General features: G+C 42.0%; 1 protein-coding gene across 2 annotated transcripts in view; it reads left to right on the top strand.

Moving 5' to 3' along the window:
- Positions 1-26152, top strand: part of ZFYVE28 (zinc finger FYVE-type containing 28) — a 382583-nt gene that overhangs the window by 257587 nt on the left and 98844 nt on the right. For both annotated transcript variants that reach the window (XM_030191112.1, XM_030191110.1), the window contains exon 8: positions 3833-5200. In XM_030191112.1, coding sequence (XP_030046972.1) covers positions 3833-5200 — 1368 coding nt within the window. The remainder of the gene's footprint in view (positions 1-3832; positions 5201-26152) is intronic.

The following is a 26152-nucleotide window of genomic DNA, read 5'->3' as shown; positions in this document are numbered from 1 at the left end:
TGAGAGGATTGCAGAGTGAATGCACTTATAAGTCTCAGTATAAGTCAAAACCCTGGGAAAAGAGAAAAGGATCCTGCTACGCCATGAAATGGATAGGGGAGAGGATAACTGCTTACCCCAGGACTTTAGAGGACCAAAAATTGAGTGATTACTTGGGATCCCAGACTCACCTTAACTGGGAAAGGTTAAGACTCTACAATCAGTGAGCCTAAAGAGTTGGAAATTGATCTCTCCCTTTTTGAAGGTGAGAGACTGTTATGCCGGAGACTGTTGCCAGATGTGGGGATTGACCTTTTGCTAGAGTGCTACAGGGAAGCGTGGACTCGCCTTTTATTGGAGTACTAGAGTGGATTGTGGACTGGACTGCTTGTTAAAGTAACGGATGCTGAATAAAGAGGACCGTGGACCGATTTCTGGTTGAAGGAGCAAAGCTGGAGGATAATGGTTGACTCTCCTATTACCCCACCAAATTGTGGTGGTCTAATTTTGCCTTAGAAATTTGTGCTTTTGTGACCCCTGGATGTGAATTACAGGCTCTAGATCCCTTTGAGAAGAAGCATTACCAAAATGCTATGCACCATTCCTCTGTAGCATCTCAGCATGTATACATGCATATAATCCTGAAAGCAGACCCAGGAATTCCTCTAAACTTTCTCTAAAAAGAAACTGATTTCAGTCATTTGATGAAGAAGAAGAGTGAAGAGAGTTTAGACATACAATGCTTTTAAAAATTGCTTTTATGACTATTGATACCCAAGATTCTCATGGCTTTGTGTCATGTCTTCGTGAGAATATGCAGAAAAGGCTCATAGACTTGTCTTTGCAGTGAAGGAAACTTTTTTCAGAAATAATAAAAAATGATGTTCTTTAAAGATCAACATCCTACACTTCTTGCACTACTGCTTCTTCCTTACCACCCTTGACATCTCAGAAGTTTGATAGTAGATGCCTCTAAGAAGCATTTTTCCCAAATACTTCTTATGATCTACATTTATGTGCAGCCACTTGTGCCAGGTCCGTGACTGGCATAAATTGGTGCACCATGCAATATACATAACATGGCCCGCCCTTGCGTAGCACTTACGTGCTACCTTATAGAATAGCACATAAGTGCTTTTGTGCATGTATGTGGTGCTAATTGGTTCTTTTATGTGCATAACTGCACAAACACAGTTATAGAATTAATGTCTATAATGTTACTCTCAGGGCCTCCGCTCTAGGAGCCCAGCGCTCCCACCAGGTGCTGTGGAGGACTTGCAGGCCTTCTGCATATCCTCACAGCTGTATCCGGGGTGACTCCCAGGTCCACCCCGATCTTCCCAGGGCCCTCGCCCTAGGTGCCCATGGTTTCCAGGTGCTTTTTGACTAGGATCAGGCGACCCTCAGGGGGACGAATGCAGGCTTTGACCTAACCCCTGGTAAGCCTTTCCTCGGCTGAGAGGTGCCCAGCTCTGCTACCGGCTGCCTTTCAGGTGCTGAGAACAACTTGCAGCTCATCTGCATATCCTTTACAGCCTTCTCCGGAGTGACTCCCAGGTCCACTCCAATCCACTCAGGGCCTCCGCTCTAGGTGCCGCGCCGGGGCATTTTTCTCTTTACATTTATTTTTCTCCCAGTTACTACTTATGGCTTCAGTACACTTTTTCTTCTTGGTACTGTCCCTTCCTAATCTGTTTCTCTATCTGAAACCACTGTACACTGCAGGAACACATTGTCCACCCTCTGTATTCATCATCTCACCATCTCTTTTTTCCTCTTCCTTTTTTCTCAGCTCTCAACCTTCGACATTTCCTTCTTCCATTTATCAATCTCCTTTCTCTCTGAGTACATCTCGCCTTCGTCGCTGTCGTCATACCTCTCCTACTCTTCTCCTTACTTTCTTGCTCCTTCTCCTGCTCTTCTGGGGACATTAATCCCAATCCTGGTCCTCCACATCAGCTCTCATCCTATTTGTGCAGGTCACACCGTGATATCTCCAATCTAATTTCTGTTCCTCTCCTCCCCCCTTCTTCCCTGCCTTTCTCTTGTGCTCTATGGAATGCCCGCTCTGTCTGTAACAAATTTTCCTACATCCATGACCTCTTTATCTCTCATACTCTCCATCTGCTTTCCCTAACTGAAACTTGGCTTTACCCTGAAGACTCTGCTTCAGTCGCGGCCCTATGCCATGGAGGGTGGTGTCGGGCTACTGCTTTCACCCTCTTGTAGATTTCAACCTCTTCTTCCACTTCAGTCTCGCTGTTTTTCTTCCTTTGAAGTCCACTCCATCCGTCTATTCACTCCTCTGCCTCTCTGAGTAGCAGTCATTTATCCGACCTCCCTGATAAGTCCCTTTCTTCCTTTCTCACTGACTTTGATACCTGGCTTTCCTTCTTTCTTGAACCTTCATCTCCTTCCCTCATTCTTGGGGATTTTAACATTCATGCTAATGATCCCTCTGACTCTTACGCTTCTCAGTTTCTTGCTTTAACATCCTCTTTCAATCTTCAACTATGCTCCACTGCCCCCACTCACCAGAATGGCCACTGTCAGTGTTTTGAAACAAGAGCAAACTGTACCTTGTGCAGGAGGTTGGGAATGCTAGTGTTCCTAATTGATGTACATCTTCAGGATGGCTCTACCTAGAGAGCACTAAAATTTGGGTGGGCAGCAAAACTGCTGTACTAGATTGCCGTGCAAAGTACTGCAGGAGCAACTATTAGACAGAGTAGTATAGCTGGAAGGGATCCCCAGACACCACCAGTCAGAGATGGAGGAGCCACCACTGCCAGCACAATGGAATTCTCTTTCTCTTCAAGCTCCGCTAGATGTAAAACTGAGGTGCTGGCATTTTGCAGGAAACTGCCACACATGCCTTTTAAAGCTTTTCCACACAAAAGCAGCAAATGTCACATGATACATATATGTAGCACCTGTTACAGATATGTGATTCTGTATATTTTCTTTACATACTATTGGGGTAAAAGAGTACCCCTTTGAGCACTTACATTGTGAATTTTCTACATACATTATTGTACCTTATACCAGTATTCATTTATAATTGGCAGGACAGTGAGAGTTTAGAACCAGCAATGTGAAAACATCTGGCCTGAATTTTCATTAAAATTCATTTAAATTATCCCACTTTAAAATACTTATATCACTGAGAAAGCTGAAATGTACTTTTATGTGAAAACAATGAATTTTTTCTTTCATTTTTGATTTTTCTAAAGTAGTCTGGAAAAAACAACTTGCTAACGTTCCTAAAGATTTAAAAGAGTCAGTGAATGAATTCACAGTCTTACTTCCCATTGAGCTGCGTGCATTAATAAACACAATATACAGTATAGCAGAAATGGCACAACAGGAACGTTCCATCCAGTATAAAACTGTTTTGGGTTTTTTTTTTTTTAATGAGGATTACACTATTAAAGGAGCCAATGTGCAGGCATATCCTAGTTTTATAAATTAATAAGCAATGGACAACAATGCTTTACCTCTGTTGTACAAGTCTTGGATTTTAAATAATATTATCAAGGCCATCATTGATTCAGTTGTGGATGTGTCATATCTGCAGTCTTTACAGGTGCTAATGCCAGTTCATTCTCTTTGAATGGGCTGTGTTGGCATTGCCACGTGGCTTAGTAAAGAGGGGGGGGGGGGGTTGTGTTATCTGCAGCAAGTAACAGTTGTTTTACTTGTTCTATTTTCCAATATAACATTCAGAATTAATTGATTTAGATTAAGATATACTTATGTTAAATTCTGCTACTAAATCTACCAGTCATACAAGAGCTTGTATGCTGCAAATTCTAAATTTGGTGTATAAAATATATTTTTTTAACATTTGTAGGGATCTTCTACAGACTTTAACTGAAGAGGAATTACATACCCTTGAACGCAACCTCTGTATATCCCAAGATGTGGAGTTCCCAGTCAGAACAGAACCTGAAGTGCCCACTGCCATTACACCTGTTTTGGTGGCAGCATTGCCAGCTGATAAGAAGCTTTCTTCAAAAGTTCAAAATACAGAAGTTGAATTAGCTTGTTCTATGCAGTATGATGAACAAGAGCTAGAACAGCTAAATATGATGGTCCATAGGGTGGGAGATGAGATGTCATCTCTCCTTTCTCCACCAAGTGTCTGCCAGTCTCCTGCTCACAGACCTGGAGTTAGTCATAATTCAAGCACAGAGGCCTCACCAAACAGGCAACGTCTTGACAATCTAACTGATGAAGAAGAGAGAGTATTTGTTATGGATGACCTTGACGGAACTGGCGAAACTTTTGCAGGGTTAGAATCAGAAAGCATATTGGTTTGGGTTAATAATTCTGGTCATAAGTTAAAACAGTCTGTGCAGTACAAAGAGAGGTTAATTTTCCAAAATGGTCAACCAGCTGCTAATAGATCTTTGAAGGAGGTGGAAAGTGATATAAGCAATAATAACAATATTGAAGAAAGTAAAATGCAAATGACTAGCACCTCTGTTCATAATTCTTGCACTTGTTTAGAAGCTCCTGAACCACAATTATATCTCAATGGCTGGGATGCCAGTGGCGATGATGCAGAGACTGCAGAAATTATAGCTCACAGAACAGGTGGAATGAAAATATCTGCAACTGTAATTTTTAATCCTAAATCTCTGTCCTCTTCAGAATCCCCAGTAACTACATCAGAGGTGGGAAGTAATTGTACTCCTGTACCTTCTGATTCCTTAACAGATGATGGTGAATCTCACAAGCTTAGTGTTGCTGCTACAAATTGTCTAATTAACTCTTGTGTTTGCTGTGGTAGCTGTGAAGATAGCAGGGAAGAAAGCACTGAACGTTTAAAACGTAGGCATTCTCCACATAAAGTTATAAATGCTTCCTATAGTTTAGTAAAGGTTAAAGAAAAGGACCATATAGATAAAATGGATTGTGCTATTTCTGCTCAAGAGGCATTAAAACTTGAGAATTCCCCTGCTTTGTTAGCAGAAAGAGACTCTGATATTCAAGAGCAGAAAAGTTCTAATCCCTCCAAGTGCCTAGAATGCAACTCAGGTTCACAGTTGAGAACAGAAAGTGAACGACAAGAGGAAATGGGATTCCCAAGTCAACATAAGAGAAATGAGAAGTCAAGGCAGCCCCATGAAAACACAGAGAGATTATCACAGACTACTGAAGAAACTAATAGTGCATCGGTAGCAAAGGAAGAAATGAAATTAAAAGCTCATTCAAGGTAAGGTATTTTTCAACTTGCTTTATAAACTTTGTTTTATTTAAGTGCAATGAACAGAAGCTCAAATTTTTTGAATGGCGTTTTATCGTGGATATCCATAGCAGGGTGATTTTGATTTTCATCAAATCAATTTAAACCACTAGACAGAAAGCAAGGCTGAATTTAGTTTAAATTAAAGCCATTTTAATCATATACAGTGGGGGAAATAAGTATTTGATCCCTTGCTGATTTTGTAAGTTTGCCCACTGACAAAGACATGAGCAGCCCATAATTGAAGGGTAGGTTATTGGTAACAGTGAGAGATAGCACATCACAAATTAAATCCGGAAAATCACATTGTGGAAAGTATATGAATTTATTTGCATTCTGCAGAGGGAAATAAGTATTTAATCCCTCTGGCAAACAAGACCTAATACTTGGTGGCAAAACCCTTGTTGGCAAGCACAGCGGTCAGACGTCTTCTGTAGTTGATGATGAGGTTTGCACACATGTCAGGAGGAATTTTGGTCCACTCCTCTTTGCAGATCATCTCTAAATCATTAAGAGTTCTGGGCTGTCGCTTGGCAACTCGCAGCTTCAGCTCCCTCCATAAGTTTTCAATGGGATTAAGGTCTGGTGACTGGCTAGGCCACTCCATGACCCTAATGTGCTTCTTCCTGAGCCACTCCTTTGTTGCCTTGGCTGTATGTTTTGGGTCATTGTCGTGCTGGAAGACCCAGCCACGACCCATTTTTAAGGCCCTGGAGGAGGGAAGGAGGTTGTCACTCAGAATTGTACGGTACATGGCCCCATCCATTCTCCCATTGATGCGGTGAAGTAGTCCTGTGCCCTTAGCAGAGAAACACCCCCAAAACATAACATTTCCACCTCCATGCTTGACAGTGGGGACGGTGTTCTTTGGGTCATAGGCAGCATTTCTCTTCCTCCAAACACGGCGAGTTGAGTTCATGCCAAAGAGCTCAATTTTTGTCTCATCTGACCACAGCACCTTCTCCCAATCACTCTCGGCATCATCCAGGTGTTCACTGGCAAACTTCAGACGGGCCGTCACATGTGCCTTCCGGAGCAGGGGGACCTTGCGGGCACTGCAGGATTGCAATCCGTTATGTCGTAATGTGTTACCAATGGTTTTCGTGGTGACAGTGGTCCCAGCTGCCTTGAGATCATTGACAAGTTCCCCCCTTGTAGTTGTAGGCTGATTTCTAACCTTCCTCATGATCAAGGATACCCCACGAGGTGAGATTTTGCGTGGAGCCCCAGATCTTTGTTGATTGACAGTCATTTTGTACTTCTTCCATTTTCTTACTATGGCACCAACAGTTGTCTCCTTCTCACCCAGCGTCTTACTGATGGTTTTGTAGCCCATTCCAGCCTTGTGCAGGTGTATGATCTTGTCCCTGACATCCTTAGACAGCTCCTTGCTCTTGGCCATTTTGTAGAGGTTAGAGTCTGACTGATTCACTGAGTCTGTGGACAGGTGTCTTTCATACAGGTGACCATTGCCGACAGCTGTCTGTCATGCAGGTAACGAGTTGATTTGGAGCATCTACCTGGTCTGTAGGGGCCAGATCTCTTACTGGTTGGTGGGGGATCAAATACTTATTTCCCTCTGCAGAATGCAAATAAATTCATATACTTTCCACAATGTGATTTTCCGGATTTAATTTGTGATGTGCTATCTCTCACTGTTACCAATAACCTACCCTTCAATTATGGGCTGCCCATGTCTTTGTCAGTGGGCAAACTTACAAAATCAGCAAGGGATCAAATACTTATTTCCCCCACTGTATAAATCATTAAACAGGAAGATTCTGAACTTTAAAAAATGAAGCTGTAAAAAGAAGGTATGCCTATTTAACTGCATTAAAATAGTATTGTAAACAATTGTATTTTCTTCAGTTATGAGATTGGAAGAAGTAACTTCAGAAGCCCACACAAAAGTAATGGCTAGGGAAGACAGGTTGTTTTTATATTTCAACAATTTTTATTGATGACTTGACTAAGGAAACATACAGCCATCTGGTGATACAAAATATATAACCTAGTAACAACCCATCAAGTGTTCCTTTATAATACAAAACGCCATCAAGATTCCCCCCCCCCCTATTTGAGCTTCCCCATTCCATACCCCCTCCCCCCCCTCCCCCCCCATTAGTATTCAACAGTTTTTTAGTGACAACAAATTACAAAACCACTAACACCAAAATAACATATATACAGTATATTCTGCTGGTATATCACCCTGACAACATAAATCGTTTTCATTATATTTGAACCCATATATCCCCCTCCCTTCCTCTACCCCTCCACCCTCCCTATATTCCCATATAATGTTTTCCTCACCGTGCACCAGCATTAAGTATAATATCAATCATAATTTATTAAGGATTAGACTTCTTCCCTGTTGTGTTATCTTGGCCAAGTAGGGGTTCCAAATCCCAAGAAATCGGAGCTTACGTTTATAAGAACCTCTAGCTTCTTGTGCTTCCCAAGTAATTACCTGATGTACTTGGTTTCGCCAGTGCCAGTATTCTGGCTTGTCTTGTGAAGCCCATTTTTGCAAGATGCACTTTCTTGCTATCAAGCAAAGCTTGCGACACAGCAAGGCTTCACCCGCTCTAAGCCCTCTAAATGTGTCCGGACAATCAAGCACCACCTGGGCAGGCGTTCCCTGTACACATTTCGGCATCATAAGAGAAAGAAATGCCACCACCCTCTTCCAAAAACATCTTATAAGCGGACATCCCCAAAACCCATGATATAAAGAATTATCAGCTAAGTTGCACTTCAAGCAAGTGGGTGTCTTTATTCCACCTGCTCGGAATAGCTGAACTTGTGAGAAGTATGCTCTGTGTATAACTCTGTATGCGCACTCTCTATATCCTGCACCAGTAATTAATTGTGTAATGTTCTTAAGATGCGCTGCAATATCCCAAGAAGCCAGATCTTGACCTACATCTACCTCCCAACGTCTCTTAAGCTGAACCAGCTCCTTTTCAGGCACTAATGCCCAAAGTTTCTTCTGTAGATTAGAAATGGAGGGGGCCTCACTAGAGACTTCGGCAAATAGGGTTAAAATTCTCTCTCCTAAGCGAAACTGAAGTGCCACCTTATCGAGAGAGTGAACATAGTGTTTCAGCTGACAGTGTGCAAAGGTGTCACCCCACCGAATGGATTCCTGAGGGAACAGCCGGTTTAAAAGTCTAGGCTCTCCTGTGTGGCTTACCACTGTCCCCAAGTTATTGAATCCTTGTGCTTCCCACCGCACGAATACTGGATTTTCCTGTTCGGGTCCAAACATAGGATTCCCTCTAATCGTTAAGAGTTCCGACACCTGTGGATCACCTCCCAGGTGTTTCCCCAAGAATCTCCATGCATCCCGTACAGGTCCCAGAAGTACAGATTTACCTCCCATTTGTGCCAGTGTTGCACCATCCCCATGCAACAACGAGACCAGTTGGTAAGGTTTAAACAATTCCCTTTCTATGCCCAAGGGTGTATGATATTCAGAGAAACAAATCCAATCACGTACTTGTCTCAAGTTACATGCTATGTTATATAATTTAATATTAGGTAATCCCATGCCACCTTGCTTCCACCCCCCCAAGAGTAAGGGCAACCGAATCTTTGCCTTTTTATATGCCCAACAAAACCTCGTCGCCAAACGATAAAACAGTCGTATATCTTTCTGTAATAGTTTTAATGGCAATGTTTGCATGACATATAGCCATCTAGGGAGAATAACCATGCGTACCAAGCACAGTCGACCTGACAGTGACAGTGTTAACGCCTTCCAAGCATCCAATTGCTGTTTTGTTTTCTCTAACAACCATTGTATGTTTATTCTATATAGTTCCACTGTCCTTGCAGTCAGTAATATACCCAGATAACGAAAGGAGTTCTCCACCCATCGCAGTGGAAACTGTCCCACCCATGTTCTACGGGTCTCTGCCGTAATAGCCAGCGCTTCTGATTTGTCATAATTAATTTTAAATCCTGAGTATGCCCCAAATTCTGAAAATATTTCCAACAAGTCTCCCAGTGACTCCCGGGGATTAGTAAGCACCACTAGCAGGTCATCAGCAAAGGCTGCCACTTTAAATTCTCGTTCTCCAAACTTCACCCCACTAATTGTCATACAAGAGTAAATATCGCGGATCAAAGGATCCATATATAATGCGAAAAGTAAGGGTGAAAGCGGGCAACCCTGCCGAGTACCCCGCTGAACATTAAATACTTCAGAGTGCATCCCATTCACCCACAGCCTAGCTTGTGGCGCCTCATACAGAACTGCTATCGCCCTCATAAACCGCCCCTGAAATCCATATTTATCTAGGGTAGAAAACAAAAAAGGCCATTCCACCCGATCAAATGCCTTTTCGGCATCAAAGCTGATCATAATTGACGGGTCACCTGTGTTCTCTAAACGTTCTAGGGAGGCTAAAATACATCTAAGGTTCCGTGTTACCGACCTCCCCTGAACAAATCCCACTTGTGCCTCGTGGATGACACCTGGAAGCACACGTCCCAACCTGTTCGCCAAAATTTTTGCAAATAATTTTACTTCCTGGTTAAGAAGCGAGATTGGCCTATAAGATGTTACCAGGATGTGATCTCTTTTTGGTTTAGGCAGTACTATTATCTGGGCTAAGTTAAGGTGTTTTGGTAGCTGGCCTTGTTCCACCCAAGAATTAAATGCCTCAGTTAAAGATGGCACTATGGAATCCCCCAACAATTTGTAAAATTCTGCCCTTAAGCCATCTGGGCCCGGAGCTTTACCTTGCAACTTCCTATGGCCCAGCTCACCTCATCACTACTTATGGGAGCGTTCAAGACCTTACATTCTTCTTGCTTAATGTGTGGTAGTAAAACATTTTCCAAATAAAGGGCTTCACTAAGGCCACTCTCCTCTCCTGGGTTATATAATTGCTGAAAAAACCTTTGAAAAACATCTCTTATCTCCTTATCTGCATGACGCAGTATACCCCCTTCATCTCTAATGGTTAAAATATGTCTGGACGTGTTCTTGGAATTAATCAGCTTCGCCAGCAGTTTGCCCCCTTTATTTCCATATTTATAAAGTTGAAATTTATAATATGCCTGCGACTTAACTGCCCTGTCGTGTAGTAAAGTATTCAACGTAGTCTGGACATTTATAATGTTTTGTCTAATCTGGGGAGTAGGCTGTTCTCCAAATGTTTTTCGTAAACCAAATAATTGTTTTTCCAAGCGTAAAATTTAATTATCTCTGGCTTTCTTGTGGTGACTAACATAACTTATTATGTCCCCTCTCAAAACCGCTTTTGCAGCCTCCCAGAATAAAGTGGCCCTATCTTTCATCTCTTCATTATTGTGTGAATAGTCCTTCCACTTATTTACAAGAAACTCCCTAAAGTTTCCATCTTTGTAAAGATAACTAGGAAAAGACCAACCTCTCCCCTTTCCCTCTTGAATCCCCACTTTCCATGACATCGACACCGCTGCATGATCTGAAATTATGCAAGGGCCAATTTCAGCTCCAACTACATCCGAGAAACTCTCTCGCGAGACCAACAAGTAGTCAATCCTGGAATGAGTTTCATGAGCTCTAGACTGATGCGTATATTCCCTGTCTGACGGATGTAGGACTCGCCATACGTCTATAAGGTCAAGTATTGAGCAGAAATCTGGCAGTCCCCTCACCTTCATTGACCCTTGCCCTGACGGGGGATTAGATCTATCCATCTGAGGATTCCAAGCCATATTAAAATCTCCCCCTAACACCAAAGGTATAGATTCTATCTTAGATAAAATCGCTACTAAGTTCTTATAAAATTTAAGGTCAAGCTGGTTTGGGGCATATATACTTCCCAGGAGCAACTGCTGTCTGTTTATTGTCGCCCGGCAAAAAATAAAGCGTCCGTCCGGATCTTTCATGATGTTATTAAGTTGCATTGCCACCCCTTTTCTGATTAAAATGGCCACTCCTCTTTTGCGGCCTACTGCCTCTGAAGCCACACACTCCCCCACCCACCATTTTGCTAATTTAGCATGTTCACTCTCCGACAGATGCGTCTCCTGCAGAAACACTATATCTGCCTTAATACGTTGTAGATACTGCAGTATTTTAGATCTTTTTATGGGGGAATGAATACCCCCCACATTCCACGTAACTATCTTAACCATGTTTCCTACAAGTAGTGTTAATTAACCCCACTTACTTAACACCATGTCCAGGGGGATCCAGCCCAGCCTCCGGTCCCCCCCCGTGTAAGACATCAAAATCCTCCCTAACACACACATCATAATAATTTGCTTTTGCATAAGATTCAATCTTTTTCTTCCTGTCTGGCGCACGTTTTCTAAAAATCCCTCCCAACTCCCTTCCCGTCCCTCCCCGAAGCATCCCAACCAAACTCCCCTTCGTTCCCCTACTATCCCTCTGCGAGATCTAGTCACTTTTAACGCCTCCCCCCCATCCCGCACCCAACCAACCAATACTACTCTTAAGTGATATGCCTCCTTCTTATTGAGCCAAATATTAATGATCCACCCCTTCTCTCCCATCTACTCCATCTCACTTGTTATGCAAATTATATTCTGCAAGTAAACTCCTACGAATATGTATTTGCCAGACTTAACCTTTTTAACATTTCTCCCGCTCTCCCCGGCACCCTAAGAACCTGCACCAGGGAGGGCATACACCATCTCTCAGCTCCCACAATACTATAACCTTAGATATTATTAAATTTTCTTAAACCCTTAAATAGCAGCAAATGCAATATATTTGTAAACCCGGTAAACAAATTTAACCATTTAGAACATATCATCTCGCTAGCACTGCACTGTTAATAATAATCATGTATTCTACGAACATCCAGTCTCGAGTTAAACTCTTCAGCAACTGGCCAGCCCGTTGGTGGGTAGTTTTCCCTGTTCCCTCATAAAGGAGCATGTATTACTGAACACCACCAGCATATTGTTTGCATTAAGCATATTCTCTACTGCCACAATTATTTGAAAGGGCTGTCAGTTATCCTCGTTTTGCATTCATTGTTTTGCCAGACATGGTGATGCAATTTCCTCCCCTTTCATCCACCAGTCCTGAACAGGTTAAATATAAAGTCCTGCTCTGCACTTGTGAAACTTAAGAGTAGTTCAAAACTAATAGTTAATATAAACCAGTAGTTAACCCAAAAACTCGAATATTTTCAAACAGATCCACCAGATTCTTTTTGCACCTCTCTGCTGGTATCTGTACACCTTGCCGTCCTCCAGTCCCAGTTCTCCGTCAGCAACAAGTAGAGACCAGGTATTAAACAGTTTTCTCAATTCCACCATTGAGGACTATTAAAATTCAGGACTCTGCCAACATGTGGTGTTCATTAAGCTTTTTCTCGGCTTCTGTTGCTGTTTGAAAGGTCTGCCAGCGGTCTTGCACTTGCACCCGTAGTTTCGCGGGATATTGCAGAGCGAACTTTATCTTTTTTGCTGCCAGCTTTGAGCAGATTGGATGGAATCTTCTTCTCTGCTCCTGTACTGCTTGGGTGTAATCCTGAAAAATCAGTATATTCTGTCCTCCATATTTCAATGAATCTCTCCGTATCTTGAAGCCCTGGAGAATTTCAAGCTTGTGTTTGTAGTTTAAAATTTTTGCCACTACTACCCTGGGCTTAGCATTTATCTCCAGCTTTCTTCCCACGCGATGTGCGCGCTCAATCACCAACGGACCCGCCGAATCTGTTAGGGCCAATTCCTTTGTCAACCAAGCCTCCAGCCATGGCTCTAGGTTGCGCTCCGGTAATTGTTCGGTAAGCCCTACAATGCGCACATTGTTCCTTCGTGATCTGCTCTCCAAATCCTCGATTTTTAACCCTTGTTCTCTCAGCTGTTGCTGTAAATTTCGCAAGTCGGGACCATAGCTGCGTGTATCGTCTTCTATTGCAGAGACTCGCGTTTCTAAGTCGCTTGTTCGAGTGCCTAGTCCATCCATTGCCATTTGGAGATTATCTAATTTATCATTTAGCGCTGTCCATTTCAGAGCCCAAGCGCTCGTCATTGCGCCGGTCAACTGGGAAAGCTGCTGCTCCGTGAAACTCGGCCCCGCTGCTTCGAGGCCTACCTCCGCCATCTTGCCCTCTGCGCTGCTCGCCTTGTTTTTTCCTTTATTGGTCGGCCGCTGGGTCATTGTTGCTGGCGATTTCGTGATATATTTTTCCATACGCTGTTATTAATTAGCTCAGCGAATTTTGAAGGACTTCTCCCTGTTAAATTAGGCTGTTTACGGGATGAGGGTCTTGGAGCTGAGGCACCACGCTGCTAGCTCAGCTCATGATGTCACGTGACCCTCAGACAGGTTGTTTTTAAGAAAATACGTTGTATAATATAAGAATGATGGAGGCAAGTAGCACCTTATAAACTAGCCAATTTATTAAGGATGAGTTTTCAAGTACCAGAGTCTACTTTGTCAAATTCATGAAAACCATGTACCTCATGAAGTGGATTCTAGTTCTTGAAAGCTCATGCCTCAATTGGTTAGTGAGTCTATAAAGTGCCACCTCTCTCTATCATTTTTGTTATTAATACAGCTGCTCCTTTTTAAATGATATGATTGTTTACTAGAAAATTCTTCATGTTCAGACATGCATCCTCAAGTATATCCAAAGCAGGAACAGTTCTCATTAGGATACTATCTCATTTGGGCATCCAGGCCTTGCATTTCTTTGTTGCACACCTTTTTTTTTTTTTTTTGTATCCATGCTTCTCTTAACCATTGGTACAGAAACTTCATTAAAATATTTCCAAATGGGCTCTCTCTCATGGTCTTCTGTCGTGGAAAGTTTTTTTTTTTCTTCACACTTTCCTCAGTAGATCTCAACAATTTGAAAATTGCATGCTCTAAGCATTACACAAAGACTTGCTTCTTGAAAGAATAGTTGAATTAGGTGAATGTGACTCTATAATTTCATGTGTGTCGAGTAACTGGGTAAGTTGTGTGCCACTGGCTAGGGAAAGGGTGGTGTATGAGTGGCAGAAGGTGGTACATGAGTTACTGGGTGTGCTTGGGTGGTATAAGGTACTTTGTAAGGGAACATAAAAGTTTGGCACAAGGGGATGATCAGTACCTAAATGTGGCCCTTAGGTTCTTGTCAGGCTGTGCACCAATGAAAGGAATAATGCAAAAATAACAATATGGTAAATTGTAAAGCAAGTTGCAAAACTCTGTACACTAGCAAAAAATACCGATTTTATATATATAAAATCAGTATATTTTTGCTAGTGTACAGTTTTTTGCAAATTGCAATTTGCCATATTATTTTTATATCTATAGTAAATAATATACTTTCATTTTAGCATTATTCCTTCCATTGGTGCACAGCCTGACAAAAACCTAAGAGCCACACATAAATACACAACTATAATATCCTGAGAAAAGATTACCAACAGCAGCAGTATTAGGCTAATGACCACCAGTCCTGAGACAACCAATCAGTTACAGGCGAAACCACCTAACTAAAACCTGAGCTATAAGAAGAAAATTCCTGCTTCTCTCACACTTGTGGTCCCATAGGTTGAGTCCAAGGGGGCGTTGAATCGGATTCTCTTCTAGGCTCTAGCAGATTACCTGTGTTTATGAGCAGTACTACAGGTATAAAAAATCAAGTGCTGTATTATACTGGTTATGTTGTGACAGTGTTTTTATACCACCAGAGCTTAACTAAAACTGACATCCAATGCAATCCCTTTTGCAGTTGAGAAATCCTATCCAGGGCCACCGAGAGACTGGGTCGGGCCTGGGGCAAGGCCGCCCCCCCCCCCCCCCCCCCGAGGTCACCGCCCCCCTCCGTCCACCACTGGGCCGGGCCCCCTGCATTGAAATCACAACGCCTCTCACCTCCATGTGAAAGCATTGCAGGCAGCAGCAGATCGCCTCCCTTCGGGCCTCCTTCCCTCCCTGTGTCCCGCCCTCATGGAAGTTACGTCGGACGAGGGTGGGACACAGGGAGGGAAGGAGGCCCGAAGGGAGGCGATCTGCTGCTGCCTGCAGCGCTTTCACACTGAGGTGAGAGGCGCTGTAATTTCAGTGCAGGGGGCCCGGCCCGGTGGCAGATGGTCGACGACGGAGCCGAGGGCCGAGCGGTTGGGACTGCAGCGCCGGACCCCCCTTGGAGGCCCGGGGAATTTTGTCCCCCCCCCCCCCCCCCCGCCCCCCTTTCTCGGCGGCTCTGATCCTCTCTCTCCAAGATTTCCCCATTACCATCATTGCTGCTGTATTTTGAACAAGCTGAACCTCCTAATAAATAAAGAAAGGGTTACAATAGTCCAAGGTGGACAGTAGCTAATGAGAGCTTGAATATCCAACTTAGTTCAAAGATCCCCACACTCATCTATTTCCTATAAGTTTTCTTCACCATCATCTGCATGAGTTTCTCAACTGAACTGTTACCCCAAATTCTGCACTCCCCTGACTCTTTCTTATCACTCACCTATTTCCAGTCAGGGCAACACCCAGCCATCTTCTCTTACCTTTTCTTATGATCTGTTTTCACATATGAATCAGTACAGCCTCCATTTTTGCTTTCTTCCATTATGGGCTGATTTCTCTGTGTGCTTCTAGCAGGCACAGCTGATTCATTTACAGGTAACCCATTTGGTTCTACTATATTCACATTAAAAGTAAACCTTTGTTCTTTAAAAAGGATTTTGTCTACATCTACCAGTTTGTGTTCCTCAGATTACATGTTGTACCAAAGGTCCATAAAACCATGGCCTTTTTGTAATAGTGTTCCAAAGGAGGCTTTTCCCACTTTGGACGATTTCCAGATTGTGTACTTATATATTAGTTTGTATGGAGCAGAATTTCCATTTGATTTGAAAGTGTAATAAAGAATGGAGTAAGACTGGCATAAGACACTGAACTTAACATTGCGGGTTTAATCAAGCATTCTTAAACTTGAATCTTTCTGTGCACTTATTTAAATTTATATCAACAGTACATCCACACTTTCTCTTAGTAATGCTGATTACTTTCACATTTTTTTTTTAAATCTAGTAAAGTTGTAAAATCAGCTTGGTGTCTTGGCTACATTCCCAGAAGAGACTGAAATAGAAATATATTGCAGTATGTTCAACCAGTATTGTAATAAGGAGGAAAAGTCTGATGTCTTTATGTCCTTTGTAATACATTCTTTTTCATTTTATGCCTAGATTATAAAATAATTTATAATGTTAAAGCCCAGTTTGTGTCTTAATTATACATTACTTGTACTAGTTCTACAAACATATTACTCAGGGTAGACTACACAAAATCAAAATAAGTATATTCTTTAGCCTGTCATGCATGTTTTTTTTAATACACATGTAGTTTTGAAAGAGAGATTAATGAATGTAAAGTTCACAAGAAAAGAAAGGTGTGACTTTTCTGCAGAAATGTTTATCCTTATTAAAGATTTCGAGTGGACTAAAAATGCCAACCATTCCACTTAGTCATGGCCAAAAGTTTTCAACAGTACCACATTGGTTACTAATATTGTTTTGGGCTACTTTGGGCTAATCTTTATTTTTGGGGGGCTAAATTTCTTTTTATAGAGTTAGCCATCTTTTTAATAAATCTCACTTGGTAAGAATTGTTTTGTTCATAATTGCATGTTGGATTTTGCATTCCTGCATGAAAAGTATGTGTCACTGTATAATATTCCTATTTGTCTAATTTTTGGAATAATCAAGCTTTTGTTGTTAGTGTAAGATTAGATAGCATTCATAACTGTGAGTGATAATAGAGGTTTAATATTCTCTTAGACCGTTAGTGTGGTTTGATTAACTTGACTGTAACAAAAACATATCCATTAAATTTTGATGCTGAGTTGACTAAAAAATGTGTTAAAGAAACAAACTGAATTTACACTATTTTACAAGGTGCAACAAAATGAATAATGCATCTATACAATGTCTGCTTATAAGATGTTGTACGTATTTATGTCTTTAGTTTGATTTGCTTCAGATTTTCACTTGTGTACAGCAGCATGGTGCATGGGAAAGAGCTGGAAATGTGCGCAGATCGTAATTCTGTACAAAGAAAAGATACCAATAAGAGCAATTGCAAAGAAGCTGAACAGTTTGTCTCAGACACGCAGAGGTCGACCAAGAACTACAGATGTATGAATGGACAATGTGATTATAAAGGCAGCTAAACATTCCCCAAGAGCATCAAGTGTTATCAGAGCCAGAATTGCTGGTAGTCCACTGAAGAAAAAATAAGCAACAGTACAACACACAGGAAATTATTCAGTGCTAGACTTTGATCTTTTCTGCCTGCTCGAAAACCGAAGTTGTCAAAAATATCAGATTGGCTCGCTTTCTGTCATAAGGACAAGCAATGGACAGCTGATCAGTGGGAGCAAATTATGTTTTCAGATGAAAGCACTTTCACTGAGTTCTACAGCTTTTGTAGACATGTAAGGAGATCTTTAAATCAGAGACATAATCTGAGGTATGTTATACCCAAAGTGAAACAAGCACAAAAGGTTATTGTTTGGGGTGCAGTATCAGGATCTGGCCAAGCAGGGCTGTGGATTATGCCAAAGAATACCACAATCAAGGGATTGGAAAACGGCGGATGTGGTCCCTCTTCACAAAAGTGGTGATAGGAAAGAAGCTGGAAACTACAGGCCGGTAAGCCTCACTTCGGTTATTGGAAAAGTAATGGAAGCGATGCTGAAGGAAAGGATAGTGAATTTCCTGGAAGCCAATAAGTTGCAAGATCCGAGACAACATGGTTTTACCAAAGGAAATCGTGCCAAACGAATCTCATTGAATTCTTTGATTGGGTGACCGGAGAATTGAATCAGGGACGTGCTATAGACGTAATCTACTTAGATTTCAGCAAAGCTTTTGACACAGTTCCCCACAGGAGGCTCTTAAATAAACTGGACAGGCTGAAGATAGGACCTGGTGAACCGGATTAGGAACTGGTTGATGGACAGACGCCAGAGGGTGGTGGTTAATGGAATTCGCTCGGATGAGGGAAAGGTGAGTAGTGAAGTGCGTCAGGGATCGGTGCTGGGGCCGATTCTGTTCAATATATTTGTGAGTGACATTGCCAAAGGGTTAGAAGGTAAAGTTTGCCTATTTGCAAATGATACTAAGATTTGTAACAGAGTGGACACCCGGGAGGGAGTGGAAAACATGAAAAAGGATCTGCAGAAGCTAGAAGAATGGTCTAAGGTTTGGCAATTAAAATTCAATGAGATGAAATGCAAAGTGATGCACTTAGGGAGTAGAAATCCACGGGAGACATATGTGTTAGGTGGTGAGAGTCTGATATGTACGGACGGGTAGAGGGATCTTGGGGTGATAGCATCTGAGGATCTGAAGGCGACGAAACAGTGTGACAAGGCGGTGGCCATAGTTAGAAGGTTGCTAGGCTGTATAGAGAGAGGTGTGACCAGCAGAAGAAAGGAGGTGTTGATGCCCCTGTATAAGTCGTTGGAGAGGCCCCACCTTCAGTATTGTGTTCAGTTTTGGAGGCCGTATCTTGCTAAGGATGTAAAAAGAATTGAAGCGGTGCAAAGAAAAGCTACGAGAATGGCATGGGATTTGCGTTACAAGACATATGAGAAGAGACTTGCTGACCTGAACATGTATACCCTGGAGGAAAGGAGAAACAGGGGTGATATGATACAGACGTTCAAATATTTGAAAGGTATTAATCCGCAAATGAACCTTTTACAGAGATGGGAAGGCGGTAGAACCAGGGGCGTATCTGCGTGGGGCCACAGGGGCCTGGGCCCCCGCAGATTTCGCCCTGGCCCCCCTCCCCGCCGTCAACCCTCCCCCGCTGCTTACTTTTGCTGGCGCCGAGGTCCGACCCGCAATCTCCGTTTTTCGTCTTCCTCCGTGGCCATGCTTCCAGGAAGTAATGCTGCAGTGCTGATTCGTTGAATCCAGTTCGGCGTCTGACGTCAGACGCCGAACTGGATTCAACGAATCAGCACTGCAGCATTACTTCCTGGAAGCATGGCCACGGAGGAAGACGAAAAACGGAGATTGCGGGTCGGACCTCGGCGCCAGCAAAAGTAAGCAGCGGGGGAGGGTTGACGGCGGGGAGGGGGTGGAGAGAGGCGGCGGCGGCGGCGGGGCGGGGGGGGGGGGGGAGGGAGGCAAAAATGTGCCCCCCCTCTCTGGCTGTGGCCCCCCCTACCGCCGGATTCCAGATACGCCCCTGGGTAGAACTAGAGGACATGAAATGAGATTGAAGGGGGGCAGACTCGAGAAAAATGTCAGGAAGAGGGTGGGAATGCCTTCCCGCGGGAGGTGGTGGAGATGAAAACGGTAATGGAATTCAAACATGCGTGGGATAAACATAAAGGAATCCTGTTCAGAAGGAAGGGATCCTCAGAAGCTTAGCCGAGATTGGGTGGCGGAGCCGGTGGTGGGAGGCGGGGCTGGAGGTTGGGAGGCGGGGCTAGTGCTGGACAGACTTCTACAGTCTGTACCCTGAAAATGACAGATACAAATCAAAGTCAGGTATACACATAAAGTAGCACACATGAGTTTATCTTGTTGGGCAGATTGGATGGACCGGTACAGGTCTTTCTCTGCCGTCATCTACTATGTTACTATGTTTGAATGTTTTGAAGGAAAAACTGTCAAACTTTATTCTAAATCACAGCATATCTCATTTCCAATAGGATGTTGCACCATGCCATGGAACAAAAACTGTTAAGGCATGGTTAACTCGTGAACAGATAAAATGAATAGAACCTTGGACGATCAACAGCCCAGATTTGAATATTATTGAAAATGTGTGGACTGTGATAAACCAGAAAGTAGCCATACACAATTCAACGTCTGAGGCAGACTTTATACACTGGATCAAAGCTGTGTGGACTTTGGAGATATTTCTAGAATTCTGCAGAACACATACGGACAGTTATTAAGAACAAAGGACATCACTGTAAATACTGATATCTAGCAGAAAATATATGCAGACAATAATTTCAGATGCTTAGTACAACATAGACAATTTGTAGCTTGGGAATCTGATTTGGTTCATGTGTATGTTGTTAAATATCAGGCATAAGTACATAAGTATTGCCACACTGGGACAGACCAAAGGTCCATCAAGCCCAGCATCCTGTTTCCAACAGTGGCCAATCCAGGTCACAAATACCTGGCAAGATCCTAGAAAACTCAATACATTTTATGCTACTTATCCCAGAAATAAGCAGTGGATTTTCCCCAAGTCAATTTAATAATGGTCTTTGGACTTTTCCTTTAGGAAGCCACCCAGACCCTTTTTAAACCCCGCTAAGCTAACCACCTTTACCACATTCTCTGGCAACGAATTCCAGAGTTTAATTACATGTTGAGTGAAGAAACATATTTTCTCCAATTCGTATTAAATTTACTACTTTATAGCTCCATTGCATGCCTCCTTGTCCTCGCATTTTTGGAAAGAGTAAACAAACGATTCACGTCTACCCATTCCACTCCACTCATTATTTTATAGACTTCTATCATATCTCCCCTCAGCTGTCTCTTCTCCAAGCTGAAGAGCCCTAGACGCTTCAGCCTTTCCTCATAGGGAAGTTGTCCCATCCCCTTTATCATTTTCGTTGCCCTTCTCTGTACCTTTTCTAAGTCTACTATATCTTTTTTGAGATGCGGCGACCAGAATTGAACACAATATTCGAGGTGCGGTCACACCATGGAGCAATACAAAGGAATTATAACGTCCTCACTTTTTTCCATTTCTTTCCTAATAATACCTAACATTCTATTTGCTTTCTGTTTGCTTTCAAGAATGATGCCAAGATCCCTTTCTTGGTGAATCCTAACGTGGAGCCTTGCATTATGTAGCTATAGTTCGGGCTCCTCTTTCCCACATGCATCACTTTGCAATTGCTCACATTAAACGTCATCTACCATTTAGACGCCCAGTCTCATAAGGTCCTCTTGTAATTTTTCACAATCCTCTCGCGATTTAACCACTTTGAATAACTTTGTGTCATCAGCAAATTTAATTACCTCACTAGTTACTCCCATCTCTAGATCATATAAATATGTTAAAAAGCAGCGGTCCCAGCACAGACCCCTGAGGAACCCCATTATCTACCCTTCTTCATTGAGAATACTGACCATTTAAACCTACTCTCTGTTTTCTATCCTTTAACCAGTTTTTAATCCACAATAGGACACTACCCTCCTATCCCATGACTCTCCAATTTCTTCTGGAGCCTTTCATGAGGTACTTTGTCAAACACCTTTTGAAAATCCAGATACACAATATCAACCGCCTCACCTTTATCCACATGCTTATTCATGCCTTCAAAGAAATGTAATAGATTGGTGAGGCAAGATTTCCCTTCACTAAATCCATGTTGGCTTTGTCTCATTAATCCATGCTTTTGAATATGCTCTGTAATTTTGTTCTTTATATTAGGCTCTACCATTTTGACGGTCACTGACGTCAGGCTCACCGGTCTATAATTTCCCGGATCCCCTCTGGAACCTTTTTTAAATATTGTCGTTACAAAGGCTACCCTCCAATCTTCCGGTACCACGCTCAATTTTAAAGATAAATTACATATTACTAACAATAGCTCCGCCAGTTCATTTTTAAATTCTATCAATAATCTACGATGAATACCATCCAGTCCAGGAGATTTGCTACTTTTCAGTTTGTCAGATTGCCCCATTACATCCTCTAGGTTTATAGAGATTTCATTCAGTTTCAACGACTCAGCTTCGAATACCATTTCTGGCACCAATATCTCTCCAAAATCTTCCTTGGTGAAGACCGAAGCAAAGAATTCATTTATTCTCTCCGCTATGGCTTTGTCTTCCTTGATCGCCCCTTTTACCCCTCGGTCATCTAGCGATCCAGCCAATTTTTTTGCCGGCTTCTTGCTTTTAATATACTTCAAAAAAAATGTTTCCTATGTGTTTTTGCCTCCATCACAATCTTTTTTTCAAAGTCCCTCTTTTTTTCATTATCTATGCTTTGCATTTGACTTGACATCCCTTATTCTGTTTCTTATTATTTTCAGTCGGTTCCTTCTTCCATTTTCTGAAGGATTTTCTTTCTATTAGCGGTGGTGGTCGTAGACTTTTGACCATGTAATACATTTGTCCCTGTAAAGTGGTGTGTTATCACTCTGTAGGACAGTGGTTCCAAAACCTGGTCCTGGAGGCACCCCAGCCAGTCAGGTTTTCAGGATATCCACAATGAAAATTCCTGAGAGACATTTGCATGCACTGCCTCCACCTCATGCAAATCTATCTCATGAATATTCATTGTGGATATCCCGAAAACCTGACTGACTGGGGTGCCTCCAGGATCAGGTTTGGGAACCACTACTGTAGAATATCCAGTGTAAAAACAATTGATTTGGTACTTCCTGTGGAGACATAAGGTTCCCATTTTGATTTCAATGTGAGGAGAAAGCATGATGGTAACAACCTGAACTTTTGGATATTCACAAAATATTTTGCGTGCCTAAAGAAAACTGTCTTTACATTCTTTTCACCTTGTGATAGCTGTTAGTGATGGCACATTAGAATTATCCAAGATGATATTGTGCATGACTTCTCAAAATCACATCTGATCTCTAAAGCACGTAGAGATCCTCATTTTTTAATAATGAATGTATTGCATTAATAAAGGCTTTTCAACTAAGCCAGCCCATGGATGATTAGTAACACTTGTGTGCAGTGGTGTGCTGGAGCAGGCTCTCACAGGCTCGCAAGAGCCGGTTGTTAAGTTTTTAAGAATTTTGGGAGCCGGTTGTTAAAGTAGGGCCCTCCATGGCTACTTTAACAACTGGCTCCCAAAATGTGGGCTTGGGCCCCCTGCTGAATTCTCTTTTACTTTGCTGGTGGGGATGCTGAGCCCTGCTAGCCAAGTAAATAGAACTGCTGCTGCTCCCAGCTCCTTGTTTCCAGCTCTGAGCAGCAGGCTGGGACTTCTCCAGCATTTGTGAGAAGTTTCAGCATGCTGCTCAGAGCAAGACTTTGGGAGTGGTGGCAGTCCATTTATTGGTTGCCAGCAAAGGTATGCCTAGCGTGCCCACACGAAGGGAGGGAGGAGAGAGAGGCAAGTGTTGCTCCCCCCCTCCACCCGGCCACCCCTGGCCCTTCCAACTGAAGAGCTGGCTATGTCCGGAGAAAGAGCCTGTTGTTAAAAATTTAGCAGCACACCCCTGCTTGTGTGGGTTAATCTATTTAGTGAAGCATCGTACTCATCTGGATGGTCATATTTTATATTTGATTTTTGCAACTGATTGTTTAATATGGGATATCGAGATAAAGAAGGAAAGATCAGTCTCCTGATTTGATCATTTTTTTAAATCTGTTGTGGGAAATGGAATGACGTGAATAAAAAATAAATAAGAAAATAGGTTAGAAATAAGAGTGTGGAAAATGGTTGAAATAAGCATTGTTTATTTTAGAGTCTATTGGAAGGCTATAAAGCTTTAATATTAATAGTTTGGGCGGGTGAGGTGATAGGGTTTCTACTAAAATGTGAATGATTGTCTGTTCCCACTAAATGATTAATTACTCTGACCCCGTATCTTCCCAGACAGTTCTACCCGCCCTAGAATTAACAAGCTCCATAATTAGAATGACACTGAAATTCAGTGAATAGGAGAACATAGTTTATTTGCATCTTACCAAAGGCAATACAGGTATTAGGCATTCACATCTGGAAGATAGTGGAGCAGCACCGCAACACATAGGTGTAGTCAGTCTTCTGTCTTCTGCTCCCTCTCTGCTCTCTTACCCCAGCTAACAGCTGCTTTTATACTTTTTTTCTACCATAGATCTCTATGAACATTTTACTTTCCCACCTGCACTTTTGTCATAATTGGCACATACATCCAAATATGACCAAGTTCCAACTTCAGAGAGTTTGCTTATCTCTCATCCAATTAGGACCAAGTTTCAACCTTAGCAAGTTTGCTTATCTCCAAGCTTCGCTCATCCTTAAATTTAACTTTTCTGTACCTGGCCTTATCTTTGCCCAGTTATTTCTTATAGTTTCTCTGCATGCCTATGTCCAGCTGTACACAATCCTTGCCAACTTTGTAGCTCTGCCAGGCTTCATTAACTTAATCACTGTCACATTTCTTCAGTGAAGTATCAGGACTGAGAGATCCTATGATTTTACAGGCCTAGTTTGCTTAAAAAGCCTGAACCTGTTTTTCACAGCATTCAATTTGTGACAATTATTTACAGCATGGGAAACTCATAGGACTCTGAGGAGAGATTTATTTGATTCTCAGTTAGATGACTGATATGATGTTGCTATCAGATTTAACATTGGATGAGATGGTTCCACCTAAAAAAAATCTAGATAGTCAAGTGAAATGGTTTTCTGAGTCACTGAAACTACAGAAATTTGGTTTGTGTAAGTTAGGAAAACATGAGAGGAATTTAGTCCTTGAAAGTGATAAAGTTGGAGGAAAGGCTTTAACTCAGTGGTTCCTGAACCTTGTCCTGGAGGCACCCCAGCCTGTCAGGTTTTCAGGATATCCACAATGATTATTCATGAGAGAGATTTGCATGCACTGCCTCCACTGCCTGTAAATCTCTCTCGTCAATATTTATTATGGATATCCTGAAAACCTGACAGGCTGGGGTGCTTCCAGGACCAGGTTTGGAAACCACTGCTGTAACTGTTCTTTGTTACTGTTCTGTTAGTTGAAAGGAGTATGTTTGGAGGCTCTCTCAATAATACGTTGTAATAAAATTCATAAATTGTAGGAGGTAGTAAGAGGTTTCTGAGGAAATGGAAACACTGGGTGTCAAGAACCAGGTGAGGCTATTGAAGACAGACTGCTGCTGCTGCATTTTTTTATTTTTATGATGGTAAGATTAATGGAGGAGATTGGATTAAAGGGTTTGTTTACTAAGGCGCGCTACAGGCACGTTAGCGTTTTTAACACTTGTTATTGGTTGATGCACGTTAAATTCACCTTAACTTTAAAGGCAAATTAAAAATGCTAACGTGCCTTAGTAAACATACCCCTAAAATAATTTACAAGAGAAAAATTAAGTGGTGTTTCTGGATCATACTGCAAATCTTTAACATTGCCTTCATAGGTAGAATTTGACAACTTACAGATCTTCTGAATATTATCTTTTCAACTTTGGGTCAGACTCCAGTCTGTTTTCAGATTTGCTTCTTCAAGATGTTGTGGTTGCAAGATGTGAATATTGTCTCTGCAACAAGATGTCCTTCATAGCATGCTGAAGAATGTCATAGAACTCTGATTCTTAAAGAAAAAGCAGGCAGAAAAATCAGTTCGCTTTTATTATATACCTACCGCCAACATTTTTTTTATTTTATAGACCTCTATCATATCTTCCCTCAGCCGTCTTTTCTTCAAGCTAAAGAGCCCCAGCTGCTTTAGCCTTTCCTCATAGAGAAGTCGCCCCATCCTCTTTATCCCAGATCACTAACAGCTGTATCCCAACTTAGCTTATAGAGCAAAGTAAATTTTCACTTGTCATGGTGATGCACAGAACAAATCCATTTGGATTCACTAATCTAAGTGGCTTAATTTCTTCTGATTGATAATGGTGGAGTGGAAGGAGCTTTCAAATACAGCAAACTCCAGTGTCATCTTGAGCATGAAATACAGATTGGAATGAAAAGAAAAAAATACTCATTTTAATTTCTAATTTGGTTACTTAAATTTGTTTTGCTGCTTGAAATGCAGAATTAAGGTTGATTTTAAGTACATGTTTACCAGTAAATTAAGAGACTGGAAAGGGGAAAGGACTTAAAATTTCATGAAAAAGGCAAGCTGATTTTCCAGCCTGTTTCTTTCTTAATACTTCTCTTGTTTAGAATCCTAATGGATTCTCATGTTTAAGTGCCCCCAACTTATGACAAAAGCATCCACTCTTTATAAAATCTGAGTGTCATTAACACCATGGAAGCATGTATCAGGTATATATTCAATT

Source organism: Microcaecilia unicolor, chromosome 2 (assembly GCF_901765095.1).
Source record: "Microcaecilia unicolor chromosome 2, aMicUni1.1, whole genome shotgun sequence".
NCBI lineage: Eukaryota > Metazoa > Chordata > Amphibia > Gymnophiona > Siphonopidae > Microcaecilia > Microcaecilia unicolor.
This window is presented reverse-complemented; position numbering and strand designations above follow the sequence as displayed.